Below are 17,650 nucleotides of genomic sequence, written 5' to 3' on the forward strand. Positions count from 1 at the left end.
TTTTTACACACTTTAACTAGAGGTGAAAATAATTTTGTTGGTGAAGAAAACAAACATCTCCTATGTTTGTGTGGTTCTTGCAGAAAATGGCTAAATCAGTAACGTTTATATTCCTGTTTTCTCTCATTACAATTTGTATGTTTGTAACAACATACAAGGCAGTCATCGTGCTTTGTTTCTCCTGTTTCTGTGCAGTACAAATTTGAGTTTTGCAAGTTTAATGGTTACAATCTTTACCTCATTCTGCATATTTGAGATTATTTGCAGCCATGTGGATTAATAAAGCTGATAAAGTATGTGTTAACTTTATGTCTTATATTTTACATTTACTATGAAACCAGGTTAATAAAAGCATATATTTTACTAAACTTTAAAGGGAAGTTATTATGTAAAATTCACTTTTTGCATGTTTTTCTACACAACTTCTTTTAAAAATGCTTTTAAAAAAAGACCCAGCTGTTTTTTGGCAATAGGTTAATGATTTGTGGTGTCTGGAAAATTTGTCTTTTCAAACACCTCTCTAATGTTGAGCCACATTTGACGGGCAGTGTGCCGTCACCTAGCAACCACAGCTAAGCCCACCGCCGTTACCTAGCAACCAGAGCGGAGTTCCAGCACCTGGTTTTACCGCTTTATGCGCCGTCTAATGGTTGCTGGAAAAGACAAGTGTTTTGTTGTTGACTTAACCATCCAGTAACCACTTTCTGCATTCCTGTTGGCTGTGCAGGAGGCTCCACTTCTGCTTCTCAAAGATGTAAGGTTGTATAACTGTGCATCTGTTTGCAGCCATTTACAACTTTAATTTCTTCAATTAGTGCAATTAGGAGTTTAACAGCCAATGTAAAATAATTAATAAGGAAACTGAAATTGACAAAGCAATAGGTTGACTACCTTGGTTAAACCTGTAAAAAATAAAGTGCAACAAATCTTCTTTCAGATGGTTCAGAAAGTGCAGTTAGGACTTCTAAATATAAAGTAAAATAAATAATAAAGCTTTACTTCGATCAGAGCAGAAAGTATAGAATTAGAATGAATAGATCTAAATACTATAGATAGGGTGCATTGTCACTGATACCCGATCTATTTTGGGGCTGATACAGATAGCTCCAGCTTAACCTGGTAATGATGAAAAACCCAGGATAAATAGAAATATTATGTGAATTAGATTATTTCCGTCTGTTTTCCTCTCAGTTATGTTTAAAGAAGAGGATCCCTTGCTGTCCCGTCCCTCTGTTCCCCCTCTGGACGGGGGAACTGTGTGTCCGCCCAGAATGGACAGAGGCTTCCACGTGTCGGACGACCGCGGCCTCGGCTTCCACCTCCCCCCCTATCCCTCCACCTACTCACCTCCCTGCCCGCCCATGAGCTACCAAGAGGAGTACTGCCCCAAACCCGACAGCACCGTGGAGGAGCCAGGCGGGTCCAGGGCGCCTCTGTCTGAGCGTAACCCCAGCTTTGAGAACCTGGAGCTGGGCTTCACCGAACTGCTCCCCCCTCTGTATCCACGCGGTCCTCAGCCTCCGTCCCCGTCTCCTTCCCCGTGGCTGGACTCTCCCTATCTGTCCTCTTCGCCCTCTCCGTCCCACTCCTCCTCTCTCAGCCCGTTCCCCACTGAAAGCCCCCTGGCCAACTCCCCGCTGCCTCCGATCCCCACCTCACCTTTCCCGCAGTACTCCGCCTATCCTCAGGAGCTGTGTCCCTCGCCTCCGTCCAACCCTTACCAGGACGCCTGTTCGGCGCCGTACTCCCACTACGAGGGCTGGGAACCTCAGGGAAGGATGCTGGGTACGAGTCACGGGGGAGACGGGGACGCCAAGAACCAGGAGTGTCCACTGGAGTTCACCAGCTCGGCCTCTATGCACCACATTACCTTTGAAGAAGGTGAGGCAGCTATAAGAGACAACAAGAACATTTATGAAGATCTGACCAGAATCAGGGGTACTGCTGCTCAAAATTAGCAACAGTGCTAAATTTAAACCAAATGTAGTGACTAGCATCTGTAGCATCACAATCATGTTGATTAACATGGATGTAGTCCATTCAGCTAAATCCAACTAATACAGGAAAAATGAGCTAAAATACCTATTTATGTGTTTGGTCACTAGATTACAGAGCCACCTAGTGGACATGGGGAAAAAAATTATTTTGCGTTACCTCGCAATAAACTAGCGAATACGCCCTAATCTGTTTTGTATACATTCAGAAATGTCGATTTGAAATTGCAAATACATACTTAAAGAGCACTTAAAGAGCTGCAGCCTCTTTGATGCAGAAAATCAGTTTATTCACTTATTTGTGTTTATTTGTGTAAAGTTGAGATGGAACTGCACATCTTTATTAACCATTCAGACTACCAACACAACAAAACACAATCAAAACAGTCAGTCATGACATTACCCCGTACTCACAGGGTAATAAACAGAAACTGCTTTTGCATTTTGCACATAGCTTTGTGGTGCATAAAACTTCACATACTTCACAAACAAGATTTTAACATACATGGAAAAAACCTACTAAAGCCCTATATTATACAGAAAATATGGTGGACACCGTAAGAAAGACTTTCAGTATTCAATTATGCCGCATGAACTGATCAGTACATTATTGCGAGGGAACGCAAAAGAAAAAAAATCCTCCATGTGCCGTAGGGGGATCCATACTAGATTGTTTGGTTTTTTTTATTATTAATATAAACAATCAACCTCAAAAAGGTACCATAACGTTTTCACAACACACACAGAAAACAAACAGAACTAAAATTATTGAGATTAATCTGAAAATTTCCACCTAATTTTTGAAAATTTTTCAAAAAATTTTGAACATTTTTATAATTTACTCCTTTTTTTCCCTTTATTATCAATGAGCCTAATGCACCGTTATACTCGTCAGATGCAGACACAGCTATTTATTGCTATTTTAACTGTTTTTAGTGGGTTTTATCTGTACATTCTGGCTCAACCCGCCCTTTGGAACATCTTGTTTGTGCCTAAAACGAAAATTAGTTTAACATCCCTGCTTTGGGATGTTTTATCACCCAATAGTCGGTTAGACTTGGTTTGATTAGGAACCAAAAGTGCAACATTTGTTACACACAATTCAGTTGGTAATTTTCCTCTCTTATTCTGTCTCCTCCATAGTGTCAGAGTTCATCGGGGAGGACATCCAGGCCTACCAGTCAGGCTCGCACATGAAAAACTAGTCCAGCCCGTGATGAACCCGGTTTAATGTTCAGCATCTTTTTAAATTCCCTTTGCACTTGGTATTAAGTTGGGATAACTGCAGTAGCACATAGCTGACAGGGGAATCTGGTGGGAAATGTATGCAATTTTATTCCAACCACTGTTTTATAAAAGGGAAACTGATGTTTTAAAATATCTGCCAAAATAAATTATATAAGAAACTACGCTGTGTGAGTCTGGTGTCTCTTTTGGATGTTTATTTGTAGCCTGAAACAAACAGACTTAAAAGAATGAAAGCGGAAATAATTATTGTTGAAAAAAGTTTCATGAATTAATTATATTGGACCACAAAGTTTATAGCAGCTATTAACTGCACAAAAACCTTTTAATTAACCATAGATGACGATTCAGCAGATTTTTTTCTCAGTTGCACAATTTAAGATCCAATCTCGCCAAAAAGCAGTCAGTACAAGGTTGTTGTGCAGTTAATAGCTGCTGTAAACTATGTATTTTTTTATGTTTTATTTTAAGGTTTGATAATTAAGTTAACCAGTTAACATGAACTGATTCTCTAAATCAGTCTCCAAATGTGCCTCAAGATGTTAAAACCGTATCTAGTTCCTGTTCAGAAAGTTGAAGTGAAGAAGCCGAAACGGTTTTCAAAAAATTAATTTCTTTCCAAATTTTACAAATCTGCAGACGAACTATAAGTCCTATGTTCTGCTGTCTGCTTTTAAAAACATAAAAATAAAAAAGTAACTGCTGAAACAAAGATGGATGCAAATGTTTAAAGCCTGTAAAATCTAATTGGGATTGTAAAAAACAATTAGAAAGAAATTTAGTTGCACTTTTTTTGGTTTCAGTGAGGAATACATTTCAATAATTTACTTTCTCATCATAACCAAACTGAAATTATAACTAAACACCTTACTGACTTACTTTTCCAACTTTGGCTCAATTTTTTTTTTTTTCATCCAAAATGCTGCAGCTTGGGTCCTGACCAACACTATGAAAATGAATTGTAAAATTATGTATTTTAAGCTCTGCGGTCTTTCAGTCTGCGAGGGACTGAAAGACTTTGGAGCGACGGCGATGTGTTGCCGGCTCGAACCTCGCTCTGTCTGTCTGTCTCAGTTGTAATATCCTTGGACAAGACGCTACACTCGCAATTTCCAGTACAAAAAAGCAAAACAGTTTTCCAGTATGATGCTTCTCTTTAGCATAAGAAGCTAAATAAGAGTAAAAACTAAACTAAAATGTCAAAAATGTGAAAGCACCCTTATGTTTGAACATAAACTATGATGCAGTTTTTTGGGCGGGGGGTTTGTAAAAGAACAAATCCTGACTACTTGCATCGATTTTACACTTTGTTTGTCTTTTCAGGCATACTTTCCCAGTCTAAAAATATCCAAGAAAGGTCAGTCTGACATTAAATTAAAGCAAACTAAATTTCAGTCTCTACTTGGCTGTAAAAGAGGGCTTGAAATGTTTTCAGTAACCAGATTTAATGGAAAAACAAAATCCTGTATTGTTTATTCTTTCGATACGCATCATTTTCCTCTCCCATTTTTCAACTTTCTTTTAAAGAAAAAAGAAAGGATAAAACGGGAAAAATAAATTTGTAAGCAGTAATATATTTGAAATATAATTTCACAAGTCCAAGATGAAGGACATGTTTTGGCTTTCATTAATTAGCAGCTTTGGTGTATTTAGAAAACATGAAAATGTGATTTGGTGTCAACAACACTCAAAGAATGTTGAAAATTAATCCTTTTTCTTTTAATTTAACTGGATTTTTTGTAGGTTTCTGTGTAAAGAGAAATTTTCAGACTGCTTGACATCTAAAAGCATTTTTATGCTGTGTTTTTATTTATCAAAGTGTAACTGAGATCAGCATTTTTTTGCAAATAAAATAAAATAAATGCCTTGTCATAACTTGCATCACTGTATAGTAAAGTGTTGCCTTACACTTGAGCAACATCATGGACACTCTGTTTTTCCCTTCAGCTGACCAAATTAAGTTCAAATTAAGATTATTACTGATGTGACCTAGAAATTGGATTATCTGTCTTTTTATGAGTCTGAGCCCTTCTACACTGCAAAACACAAAATCTTACCATGTATGTTTGGTATAGTTTCTAGTGCAAACATTTTAGTGCATTTGAAATAAGACAGAACTGCCCTGCTAATAACTTTTCAGTGAAATATTGGAGCTTCTTTTTAGTCAATAACTCCTTTATACTGATGAAAAAGTACTTGTTACACTGGCAGATTATTTCACTTGTAACAAGACATTTCCCCATGTTAAAAATGAAATAATTTAGTACATTTTCATCAGTATTATGGAATTATTGACTTAAAATGAATTTCTATATTGTGCTGAATCTTGCTGCTTTGTCAAATTTAGTGTTTTTGCAGTGTACTCTTGTAAAACAGTGTCAGGTTAGGAGGATTTAGCAGCGGATTGTGTTGAGAGACGATGCGTTTCTGGGATAATCCAGATCCAGCATGACTATATAAGGCCTGTCGTCTGCTGGAGAGTTCAAAGGTTACGCACGCGCCCAGCGACTGTTTCAGTGCGTCGCCTGGAGTGAGATGGAAAACCCAACTTTTTTATGTATCTTATGAAGACGTAAAAATGACCAAAGAAAAACACATAAAGCTGAAACTTGATAGAGATAGCTAAATTAATTTGAAGAATTTTGTTTTTTAATGATGGCATCTTACAGAAGTATCCTCATGTTTATTTTTGATTCTCTTTTTATGTCCTGATATATCTTATACTGTAACTGACTATTTCCTCATTGATTTATTTGTTCTGTCATTCTTTTTTTTATGTAAAAGGCTCAAACATCTGTATAGCTTTTTAATTGTCTTGTGTCATAATTAGTGTTAGAAAACAGTAAAAATAGAGCCACAGCACCACCTATCATCACTTTTGCCTCCAAGCAACCAGACTTTTGTATAATATTTGTAAATTGTGTTTAATAAACAAAAAAAATTTTTTTTACCAACCTGGATTACAAGAATGTTTGTCTGCATGAAAACAAATAAGACGTTTTACATTTTTATTTTGGGATAATTCCTGGCTTTTTCCATCGGATTTGCATGAAATAACTTTAAGTTCCACTAGGGGGCGGTATAGCTTCAAACATCAGGCAGCGGCACCATTAAAGCTTCTTTTATTTGTACTTTGCAAAACGTTGAAGACAAATTTTTGGCTTTTTCACTCATAACATGGGAAAAATGCCTGGTTACAAGTGAAATAATCTGCCTGTGGAACAAGAACTTTTCTGACATTTACTTGTCCTTTTTTTATCTAGAAGAACCGTCGTAAAAATTAATGGTGATCATCATTAGCGGGGATCTTTGCGCGTAGCTTCACGTTGCAACATGCCAATAATCTTGTTATAAGTCAATAATTGTTGAATGTTGATACTAGTTCCAACGGCAGATTTTTTTTTCAATTATAACAAAGATTTATTTTTCCCCCAATGTCTTAAGAGAAAATATGTCAGTGGAACTTGTACTTTTTTTATTAATATCAACCGTTTGTTCTTAACACATTTCATGGTGGAAAGTGATGTTGTTTGAGAAAATGCTGGCATTGTCTGCTCCTTTCCTGTCAACAGGTTTACAGTAGACTCAAGTGTTGACTGTCTCTCGCTCTTCAGTAAGTTGCTAAAAATAAAGACACTTTATACTGGGACCAGTTCTATTTCTGGAATGGGAAAGGAGGGAACGGAAGGAGGTGACTTAACAAAGTAAACAGAGGTATTAATAGTATTTAGGTGATTTACTGACCTATGTTTGTCGGTCCACACAGTTATATTTCTTATTTATTAATAATTAATTCAACTGAATAGTTTACATTCACATAATGGCCACATGGTGGCGCTGTGTAGAATAAACCTGATCTCTCAAACATCAAATCAACAGATGAATAAACAAAAAAATGGAAGATTAAACGCAATGAAACGTGAAATTGCAGAATCAAGTAGCTATAAGTTATTTGATTATCATCCATCCATCCATCCATCCATTCATCCATCCATCCATCAGAGCGAGCCCAAACATTTTTTTTTTTCTGTTTTGTGATTTTATTGTCATGATTACATGATTTTCATATAACACTGATGTCGTTTAAATACCTAAACTTGTGAAATATAAAAACATATAAAACCACCAACCGGAAAATAAGTGCTTCTTTTATAACCTTCATTTTCTCAGCAGTCCAGAACCAATGGAGCAAATTAACAATTCATTTATTGGTAACCAAATAAAACATGTTTCCATACAAACAATAAATTTATATGTAACGCATACAAGTATTAGGAAGCTGTAATTGTTGTGATTTTTATATTCCAGCTTGCAATGTAACTATATGGGAAGCAAAAGCCAGCCCAGAACCTATGCTAAAAAGTTGAAAATTAATTTCATTTGACTCTTCATTAACAATCACTAAACATATTGTGTTGGAGCTATTTATTGTTTATATTCTTTATTCATTTGAATTTTGTTAGTTTGTTCTTAAATGTATATTTTTTGTATTATTTACAGAATTTATTTGTAAGTTAATAATTGTTGATTTAATTTATCTTTTGTTTTATTATTTTTTCTTATTGATATTTTTTTAAGTAAACAGGAAGTGATGCGGGTTGGCCCGCTTTCTATAAATGTAGGGGCCTGGTAAAGGACCAGCAGGCATTTGGGTTAGGGGCCTATGGTTTTTACCAGTGCAAGGAAGCAGAGAAAACAAAAGGAAGTTTGAACTCTGTAATTGTTCCTTTTTTTTGTTTTGCAAAGATGTCAAAATAAATCATGAAGAACAAGTTACAAGTTTGGATCCTGAACCTTCTTTGCCTGCGTTAAAATACTTGACCCCAGTGTCTCAGTGGCTTATTGGAACTTTGTTGGATGTTTGGTTTGGCAAACAATCGCCACTACATCAGTAAAAACCTCCCCATGGATCAAGTAAAGACATTTCTATGGATCAAGTAAGGAACCAGCCCGTGGACTAAAAGGAACAATTCGTCATTAATTGACATGCTGGATTTAAGGATTTCAAGGATTTCAAGGATCATCATCAAACAAAAGGTTTTGGATTGTCTTTGATGAAATCAAGCGACTGCTGCGTCAAGCCTGGATTGACACGTCACTCATTCATTAAACTGGTACGTGGCAATATTGTTCAAGCCGTAAAGGAAAACGGTGAAACTACTGGAGTTTAAAGACATTATTTCACTGCAAAGACTGATGAGATGAGCTGGATGTGACAAGTTGACGCCTAATTGGATCCAGACGTGAGCCGACGCCCATCATGGAAATGTTTGTTCACAAGAATCAACCTCTTTAAATAAAGAGACACGTTTGTGCTTTGTGGATTCCTGGATTATTCCGCTTTTAAATGTGTGAAATAATTCAAAGAATCGCTAAAAATGTCTGATGTAAAGAGCAAAGAGGATGACACCGAGACGTCACAAGAGAAAAGAACCATCAAATTCACACAAAAGGGTTTGGAGTTTTACATCAAAACATGTCAAGAAAAACGAAGTTTAAAGTGCAAACAAGCTTCAAAATTTATGGAGAAAATCTCCGCATTAATGACGTCACGAGAAAATGTTCCGGAAGTGTCTTCTAACTTTGCCAAGTTTATTAAATGCTATCAAGATGCAACTGATTTACATGAATCCTTTTTAAGTTTGTCGTTACCAGAAGAAGAAGTGAAAAGGCAAACTGTGTATTTTCAGTCGAAGGTGACGGCATTCTCTGATTTTATGGACAATGTAAAGGGTTGAAGCAGGAGATCCATATACTGAACAGAAAATTAATGTTGATGATCAGGTTGTTGCGGATCTGGATGAAATAAATCCTGAAGACAGTGTTTTTAAAGGTTTTTTAAAGGTTGTGTGAGAAATCAACAACTTTTATTTTTGGAAAACTGTCAACAAATATGAGCTTTAAAAAATGTATACACAAAGACTTCAAATTGCTTTTAAGTGCGACTTCAGACATTTAAAAATGATCATTTTGTCCATTTGCGGCTTACACAATATTTGACATTTGACCAACACACATCATGCAATAAGAAACTAGATTATTTACTTAGTTTTCTTTCACACTACTTTAACTGAAATAAATTTTTCCTCAGGTTATTAGAGAAATCCATCAATTCAGACAACTCAGCCAGGCCCACAGTACACAATATCATAAGTAAAGAAAACCAGTTTATTGGAAAAAACCAAAAAACAAAAACCCTTTCTGGATTAGAAGAAACATAAAGCATGGCAGTCTTACAAAACAGAAGGAAATTATAAAACACTTTTAAAAAATAGGTAAATTAAGGAAAAAATGTCAACATACGAAAACTGTGAATTGCATTTTGAGTTGCACAGATTCAAAGGATGATTGGTTTGATCATGATTTTTTTTTAATGTTATTTTACTGGGTTTTTTTTTAAATGTTATTTTACTGGGGTTTTTGTTGTTGTTGTTATTTCTCCAAGCATACACTCTTATATTTAAAACAATCAAGTATCTTTACGTTTGTAATTTTTTATATTTTTGTGGGAAATGGGACCGATCGCGAATGACGTCACTGTTGCCCGGATGTTGGGACAAACAAAGCACAAATAGAATGGCGGCGTCAGTTGAGCTTCGTTTCAATATTTTTCAACACAGAAGCATCGTGTGGAGAAACTTACATGATGGCTGAAACGCAGAGGACTCAAAGTGAGGGGGGTAAAGGCAGCATTAGTTGAAAGATAGCCTTTTTTCTGACTACCGAAAGTGTGGTAGCTAACATTTGCTAGCACTAAGTTACATTTAAGTTCATTTGCAATCGGTGTAGGTTATTTGCAGTTGACATACAGCTATTGGTGAACTTAAAATTGTACATCCTAGTAACCTAAATCAGTCGATCACCAACAAAATCAGCTGTTCTTAGGTACAGATGTTTTCCCTCAAACACAGCTTATGCCTCTGCTTTATCTAAGCTAAAATGGCAGCGCTGTGTTCCGTTTTAAAATTAGGAGTATGACGCCATTTGCAGTCAGTGTCATTAACCTTGGGAGAAAGACAAAAAAAATGCCCTATTTCTTTGTACATCAAACTACTTTCTGTTTTATTTTCAGTATGCAGCTAAAACATGATTATTCATGCAGTTAAATCAATCAGCTTTGCTTATTTGTACGCTTTTTCAAATAAGCAAACCTGCTGTGGTTGCTTAAAATTCAGGTTGGTGGGAGCAAAACATAAAGAAAAATACAGAAGATGATTAGAGACACTAAAAAAACCAAACAAATCAAATTCTGAACTTTTTGTTCTTTTTTTAAGAAATTACATTGGTAGATGTAAACTAGACCACTGACTTTAAACCTTTCTCGTCTAAAATCCTCACTACTGCAGTATACTTCAACTAAATTAAATTTGGCCGTGGAGTCTGGAAGAGCACAAGATTTAAATGCTACTTTGAGGTTAATATACCTTTCAAAACCCTTTTTTTCCACTGTCTTTTTGAAACAATTCATTCCTGTTTAACAGTCAAAGAGTTATTTTGGGTCACTTCTCCTCATTATGATCAGAACTAATACAGTAATATGAAACAGACGCTTTCTTGCAGCAGTAAGTTCGACAGCAGTTTTACAGCCCTGAATTAGGAGACCAAATTCAATTTCCTTTGGAGTACACTGCCTACAACGGCATATTCGTGCATTGTAGAATGAAAAGAAGAGTAAATTTGCGAGAAAAAAAACTCAGAAATTTTGACATTAATCTCAGAAATTTTCTAGAAAAAACAGAAATGTTTGAGCTCCAAAGTAAAAAATTTGCAAGACAAAACTCAGAACTTTTGAGATTGATCTCAGAAATTTTCTAGAAAAAAACGTAAAATTTTCTAAGTCTCAGAAGTTGAAAATTTGCAACCTTTAGAGCTCAGAAATGTTTTACCTCCTAGGTAATTGGAATGCAGCAACAGTCCGTGACTGATGCGAACAGTGACAAAAAGTCACATTTGTCATCATACATAACCACAAATATCGCAAAATGTTTTGCAAATATTTCTAAATTAGTTCCACAAATCAGTGATTTTCATTGCAAAAAATGACAAAATTAAAATATTTTCAACTTTTGAAACTTAAAAATCTCCAAGTTTTTTCTGAAGAATTTCTGAGATTAATCTCAAAATTTCAGTTTCGCATAGCGAAATTGTATCTTTCCAAACTCAGAAATTTCCAAGTTTTTCTAGAAAATTTCTGAGTGTTTTGGCAGAAATGTACTCCTCTGTTATTGTCTGTCTACATGGCCCTAATACGCCATTGTAACTTTCAGCCCAACTTCCTTCTCCTACAATCAGGCGCTGACAAACACCAGGCGGGTGGAGTAAACGAGGTCGGCCAGGTAGAGCATAAAGTTGACCCCGGTGAGCACGGCCACCGCCATGCACTTGTCCCAAGTGCACAAGCCAACCGCGCTGCTGCAGTTGTATGGTCTCTGATTCTGGCCGCCATTATGGGGGTCAAAGTTGAAGATCGGCCAGATGATGGTCGCTGACATATAGAGGACGACAGCCAGCAGTGAGTAGGCAGAAAGGAAGCGGGCGAATGGAAAAGGGAGGAACCCGGTGCACTCGCCGATGCAGAGCAGGATGATGACCGCAGTCAGGATGAAGCAGATGCAGTACACTGACATGCAGTACTTCACTGAATGGTGACGGTCGTACAAAACGGGTTCGCTGATGAAGACGAAGATGACGCAGGCCACGAAGGTTTCCAGGACTTTGAGCAGTCCCGGAGCGGTGGCCATGTAGCCGGCGACCTCGCCTGGCCGAGCCTTGGTGAGGCAGACCTCGCTTATGTAGGCGATGGTGGCCAGGCAGGAGAAAACGGTGCATACGATGCGGAAGTCGCGGACCTCGCTTTGTTCTCCAGAACCCCTCAGGAAGTAGATGGGAAAGATGATGGAGGCCGACAGGCAGAGCAGGGCGGCGTAGCACGCAAAGGTGATGGGGAAGTTCTTCCAGGAAACAGGGGCTCTGGTCTGCAGGCCGAAAAGCTCCACCAGGATGACGAGAAGAGTCCCGGCGAAGCTGAAGGCCCAGCAGAAGATGCAAAAGTCTCCAGTGTGGAGGTAGAGTTTGGCCCCATGCAAACCCAAAGAGAAGGCCACACAGGTGAAGACCAGCGCAGCCAGCCGCGTCCAGAGCAGAGGACTGGACTTCAGGACGACAGGCATGGTGAGATTTATCCAAAGGTTTCCTTCCTGGAGCAGAGTTTCGCTGCCAGCCTTCAGCAAGATGGTAAGCTGTAAGAAACAAAAGAGAAAAACAAGTATTTAGATAAAACCATGTGAGCTCTGCCCAGTTCTCCTACACGCCGTTTTCCCAGCCGCACAATGTTCTTATTGTTTTCATGAATGGCAGACACAACAATTCGGAGCATGAAAACCCAATTCAAAACCACAAATAAAGACTCCACTGTGGTTGCAATTGTCACAGTACATTTACAGCTGAGGAACATTTCTTCCTTTAGGTGTATCTGGAACTGAACACTGAATGTTGAACTCTGACGTTCCTCCATGACGAGCCTCCATGCTCACATCCTCCATGATGGACCGACATCATGAACTCCACCAGTCCCCTCAGCATGTCTGTCTGTCGTCATGTTCTAAACACAGCCTCTCTCATGCGCTCCCTTTGCAGCCATTGTAGATTGAAAAGAAATTTTCACCAAAAACTCAGAAGTCTTTCTAGAATGAAAACAAGAAAATTTCCAAACTCCAATAGATTAGAACAGAATAAGTGCACTGTGTTGCAAATGATACAATAAATGCTCACCCTTACCGTGATACAACTGTGTGTGATTTGCCATTAGATTATAAATCAGTCCCCAATTTGGGGAAGGAGGCAGAAATGGCTGCACTTCAAAAACACAAAATTTTCCCAGATATTTTCTCATTTGTAGTAAAAATATCTTAGTACACTTGAAAGCCAAGTGTTAATTTACAAGTAACTTTTCAGCAAGATATAGGAGCTTGTTTTAAGTCACTAATTCTTGAATATTGGTCAAAAGTACAAGTTCTACTGGCAGATAGATACTTATAAGAAGACATTTTTCCCCATGTAAAAGGTAAAATCGTCTTCCAGTGGAACTCGTACTTTATTGTCAATATTCACGAATTGTTGACTTAAAATAAGTTCTTATATCTTCCTGAAAGTTACTTGTGAGTTACTGTTGTTTTATTTCAAGTGTACTAAGCTATTTTCACTATAAACGAGACAAAATACTTTGTAAGATTTTGTGTTTTTTCAATGCTGTTGTGTTTCTAACATGGATCTATGTTCAGTTGAAAAAAGAAACATTAAAAACTAAAACTTACCGACCAGTTTGCGAAACCTAAACTTATTTAATTTGGGTAATTTAAAGTTAAATTTCCATTTCAGTGGAAATTTTTAAAGTTTAGAGGGAGTCTGATTATTCTGCGCTGGCCTTTCACTCCTACTCCCCTAGTGACATTCATCGTCCATTTGGCTCCACAAGCGGTGAATTCCTAATTCCCAGTTTACACAGGGAGACAGCTATAAACAAGGAAAAAATTCCTGTTTATGTTAGGCCTGTTAAACCCCTACAAAAGTTTCATGGCTGTACAGTTAAAATTGGAGGTGAGAAGACAAAAAAAGCTAACAAAGAGGGAAGGAAATGGAGATGTGGATGTGTTAAAACCCCCCTGAGGATGAGCGGGGAGGCAGGAGGGAGACTGGGGAAGCCCTGCGCTCGGCCGCAGAAGGACTCGGCGTGTAAACACAGTGATGGTTGAAATAGCTGCAGAGTGAGTCAGCGGTGGTCCTAGTTCCTTTCACCACTCTCCCTCACTCCCTGCACCTCCTCCTTGATTCCTGGTCAGATTTTCCAACTAGCTTGATGCAATCCAGATGTTGCTGTCGGAACAACTGGCGACTTTGTCATATCTGCACTCCTTCCCTGCTATTTAGCAGCAGCTCCCCTCATGGTTTCCATAAGGGCTTTGCGTTATTTTCCCTCCCCTCTTCAGCTTTATAGTTGTGGCTACCAGCTCGCGTAAACCATTCAAAACATACATGAAGGGTTCAGCATGGAAAAATCCACCCCCATTCCTGCCACCACCACTCCTTCCCGCCTGCTGCATCCAGTTAGGAAAGAAATGACATATAGGAGAAAAAGGAAAAGTGTGGAAAAAGTGTTGTTTTTTGCAGCGCAGCACGGAAAACATTACAAGTTCATACTTTAAAAAAAGAACGTGGCAGCAAGCAGGAACAAGACGTTCAGGAAGCAAATTTCCGGGAGGTCAGGCGGGCTGTTTGTTTCGTTGTCATGACACAACATCACTTACTCAATTTGACCTGTAATCCATTTACGGCAAAATGCATGATGGGTCAAAACACAAGACGGGGCTCTGTTGGGAAACGATCCCAGTGACAGTGAGTCAGAAAGGGCAAAAAAATGTGATTATTTGAATCAAACTGACTCACGGCACATAAAAAATTAAAAGAGGAGAGGTTGGAGCAAATCCCTTCATCGATAAGAAAATAATTAATTTAGAGACAGAATATTAGAGGGGAGGTAGTTTCTATCTAATTGCAGGGTATGGATCTGTTCCAGGCTTTTAGTGAAGTTCAGCCCCTGACATTTAAGGTGGGTGTGCTGCCTGCCACGCCCTGCTTCCTGCACCTCAACATGCAGCAAACAAACATGCACATTAAAACTCACATTTCATTTAAACTGCATTTTACAGTTAAGCAGTAAATTGTGAGACATTTAGCTGCAGTTTAAAATGAAACTGTGGTGCTGTTGTTCTGTATATCTGATGTGGAGAGCATAATGTCTGCATCTTATTAATAAAGTTTGTACGTAATAGAAGGGAAAAGAACTTTAAAATAACCTGGATCCAGAGTTTTGTGATAAACCGACTAACAAATGGATTTCAAATTTTAAATGTAGCAGATTTTTTGTTTTTCTGAAAGAATAAAAATAGTTCCTCCTCTATTTATAGCTGGATAAGGCATTCCTGAGCCTGGAACCCCCAGGGTTGACTGGGACAGCTGCATTAAGCAAGACAAACTGTAAGGAAAAAATATCCACCAATCTAAATTTAGAATCATTTTTCTCTCTTTACAATGAGAAGGTAAAGCGCTTGGCATTATAGAACCACTTATAAAACCCAGCAGTAGATTCAAAATAAATCTGTCATTTAGACACAGAATCATATTTTAAAAGAAACATTTTGTCACCATCTTCTTTATTTCATTTTTATTTCATGAATGTCATTATCAACACCAGTTCTCTTTATACTTTACAAAAATTCAGGTGTTTTCTAAATTTTAAATCCCTTAAATTGCAGTTGTAGGGCTTTTAGCCATAAAAATTTTATTTTATTTATTATCCCAGATGGAAATGTTTTGAAAACTGTTTTTTAGTGTCAAAGTCGAGAAAACCTGAAATTTTCTCCAGTTGAAAAACAATAAAATGTTCAATTTCTGACCCACTGTAGTTCTTTTTGACTCATAATTTATGTTTAATGGAAAAAATAAATATAAAAGGAACAGTAATGGTGAAATGCTTAAAAAGCTTTTTGAATGGGACTCAACGATGCAGAAAATGCACATTGGACACAGGTTGCTCCATTTGGTATAAAAGGCATAGTAACACCTTCAGAAGAAATAATAATGAGGATTTTTCATGCAACCAAAAATACTTTATGCCATTTGTAACAGTGCAGCAAAATATATGCAGAATTAAAAATAAAAAACAACAAACACTTATAAGTTCTTGCATTTCCACCATCCAGACTGATTTATTTGATAAACATTTTTCATTTCCAGCTTTAAGAAAATGTTACTTAGTTTATAGCTCATCTGTCTGCTAGTCAAACTGCATATGTTGAGCTAAAAATCGATCACTTTGGTTCCTCTCAGCCTGCCACACCCTTCTGCCATGCTGCACATCTGTCTCTACACAAAGTGGCACATATTCATGACAAATCAGTTGAAATAAAAAAATTTAAGTTGCTAAACGTGGAATATAAAACAATGTAAACTTAACTTTCACCCTTTTCTACTGTTTTTGAGCTTAAACATTGTTGCAAACACATTTTCTCCAACATATTTTATGTTCATTTAAATCTTATAAGCTAGCTTAAAAGTGGCATTCTTATGAATAAAAAAAATCTATTTCAGTGAGAAATCTTATCTTTATGGGTTCACAAAAATTCCAGCATTTTGTTTTTCCTGTTAAATTTAGACGTTTCTTACCTTTTCCCCTGATGCTGGTCTCTGTTCTCCAGAGCAAGCAGAGGTAGAAAGATGCAGATTGTAACTCTTCAGCCCTCTGGCTGGATTTTCCAACCCACCCCCCAGAACAGCGGCTCCACGCCCAGAAAACCAAATTAGGCGGTGAACATATGCACCGTTATTCTGTCTGAACTCCTCCTCTGACGACAAAATGACCGGGGCCTCTGCTGCTCAACTCCCACAGAGCAAAAGTTCAGCCTCTTGCGTTTCCATGGTTACTTACATTCGTGCTGACTGGCTGAGGTCTCCTGTTAGTAACTATAACACAACTTCACTCATTCAATAAAAGTTTGCACAGGAAAACTTTTCAGTATTCTAAGTTTTTAATGTGAAACTTGCATAATTATCTGCTAAGCAATATTAATACGATTGTATGTTTAACTTTCTGAAAGCCACAAGCCGGATGTTTGTGAAAACAAAACTCAACCAGATCACCATGCTGCACATCTGCAGCTTTGGTTTATTTGTATGCATTGCCTGGCAACATTAATTCACCGAAGGACTGCTGCGCTTCCTGACTGACTGCAAAACAATGGAGGGGAAATTTTTCAGTGCACTTTCAATTTAATGAGGGAGATAAAGCCTCTATGATATTAACCACTATTATATCTTAAATTAGTCATTAAAGAAAACACCATTAGGGCATTCATCACAACTTTTGTCATGTATTAAAAATGTGTAAAACTCATTTTTATTACATGACAAAAGTTGTGATGAATGCCCTAATGGTGTTTTCTTTTATGAATCGAACCCATGTAATAAAAATGTGTAAAACTCATTTTTATTACATAAGTTCAATTCATATTTTCAGCTTTATCTCAGTGAAAACTGTCTAAAAAGTCAACTTTTTATTTTTTCATTTTTGGTGAAATCCATGTTAAGAAATAATGGTTTTATCATAAAATCCACAGGTTCCAGTCATAAACTTTAAAGTAAGTATCTCTGAAATATTACTATAACTTACTCTTTAAAATTGATCATACCGTTTAGATGCTTTCAATTACTATGCCTGACTTTATTTTCATATACTATAATTTTTATTTTGTGTATTTGTGTGTGTAACTGTGTTTTATCATAACATTATTATGTATGTAAAGCTCATCACAGCTGGTTTATTTATTCTTCAAATTCACTTTAGTCAAAAGGTTTTT

At 37.2% G+C, this 17,650-nt stretch overlaps 2 protein-coding genes and 2 long non-coding RNA genes across 4 annotated transcripts in view; 2 read left to right on the top strand and 2 right to left on the bottom strand.

Moving 5' to 3' along the window:
• The window catches only part of LOC107836222 (uncharacterized), a 14,600-nt gene extending 13,416 nt beyond the window's left edge, over positions 1-1,184 (bottom strand). The window contains exon 1 of the long non-coding RNA XR_001662084.1: positions 688-1,184. This is a non-coding gene — a long non-coding RNA (uncharacterized LOC107836222). The remainder of the gene's footprint in view (positions 1-687) is intronic.
• nfatc4 (nuclear factor of activated T cells 4) overlaps positions 1-3,403 on the top strand; it is a 27,959-nt gene extending 24,556 nt beyond the window's left edge. Inside the window, exons 13-14 of the mRNA XM_007551998.2 lie at positions 1,192-1,881; positions 3,138-3,403. Coding sequence (XP_007552060.1) covers positions 1,192-1,881; positions 3,138-3,199 — 752 coding nt within the window. The 3' untranslated portion in view covers positions 3,200-3,403. The remainder of the gene's footprint in view (positions 1-1,191; positions 1,882-3,137) is intronic.
• A 3,835-nt stretch (positions 3,404-7,238) lies between these two features.
• LOC107836219 (uncharacterized) lies at positions 7,239-9,589 on the top strand. The gene is made up of 2 exons (XR_001662081.1): positions 7,239-7,653; positions 9,073-9,589. It is a non-coding gene; the product is annotated as an uncharacterized LOC107836219 (long non-coding RNA).
• A 1,705-nt stretch (positions 9,590-11,294) lies between these two features.
• Positions 11,295-16,635, bottom strand: myadmb (myeloid associated differentiation marker b). The gene is made up of 2 exons (XM_007551999.2): positions 16,461-16,635; positions 11,295-12,478 (listed from the first exon to the last, which is right to left on the bottom strand). Exon 2 carries the CDS (start codon positions 12,407-12,409, stop codon positions 11,528-11,530), a length of 882 nt encoding a protein of 293 aa, XP_007552061.1. The 5' UTR covers positions 12,410-12,478; positions 16,461-16,635; the 3' UTR covers positions 11,295-11,527.
• Between the last annotated feature and the right edge of the window lie 1,015 nt (positions 16,636-17,650).

Source organism: Poecilia formosa, unplaced genomic scaffold (assembly GCF_000485575.1).
Source record: "Poecilia formosa unplaced genomic scaffold, Poecilia_formosa-5.1.2 Scaffold45, whole genome shotgun sequence".
Classification (NCBI taxonomy): Eukaryota; Metazoa; Chordata; class Actinopteri; order Cyprinodontiformes; family Poeciliidae; genus Poecilia; species Poecilia formosa.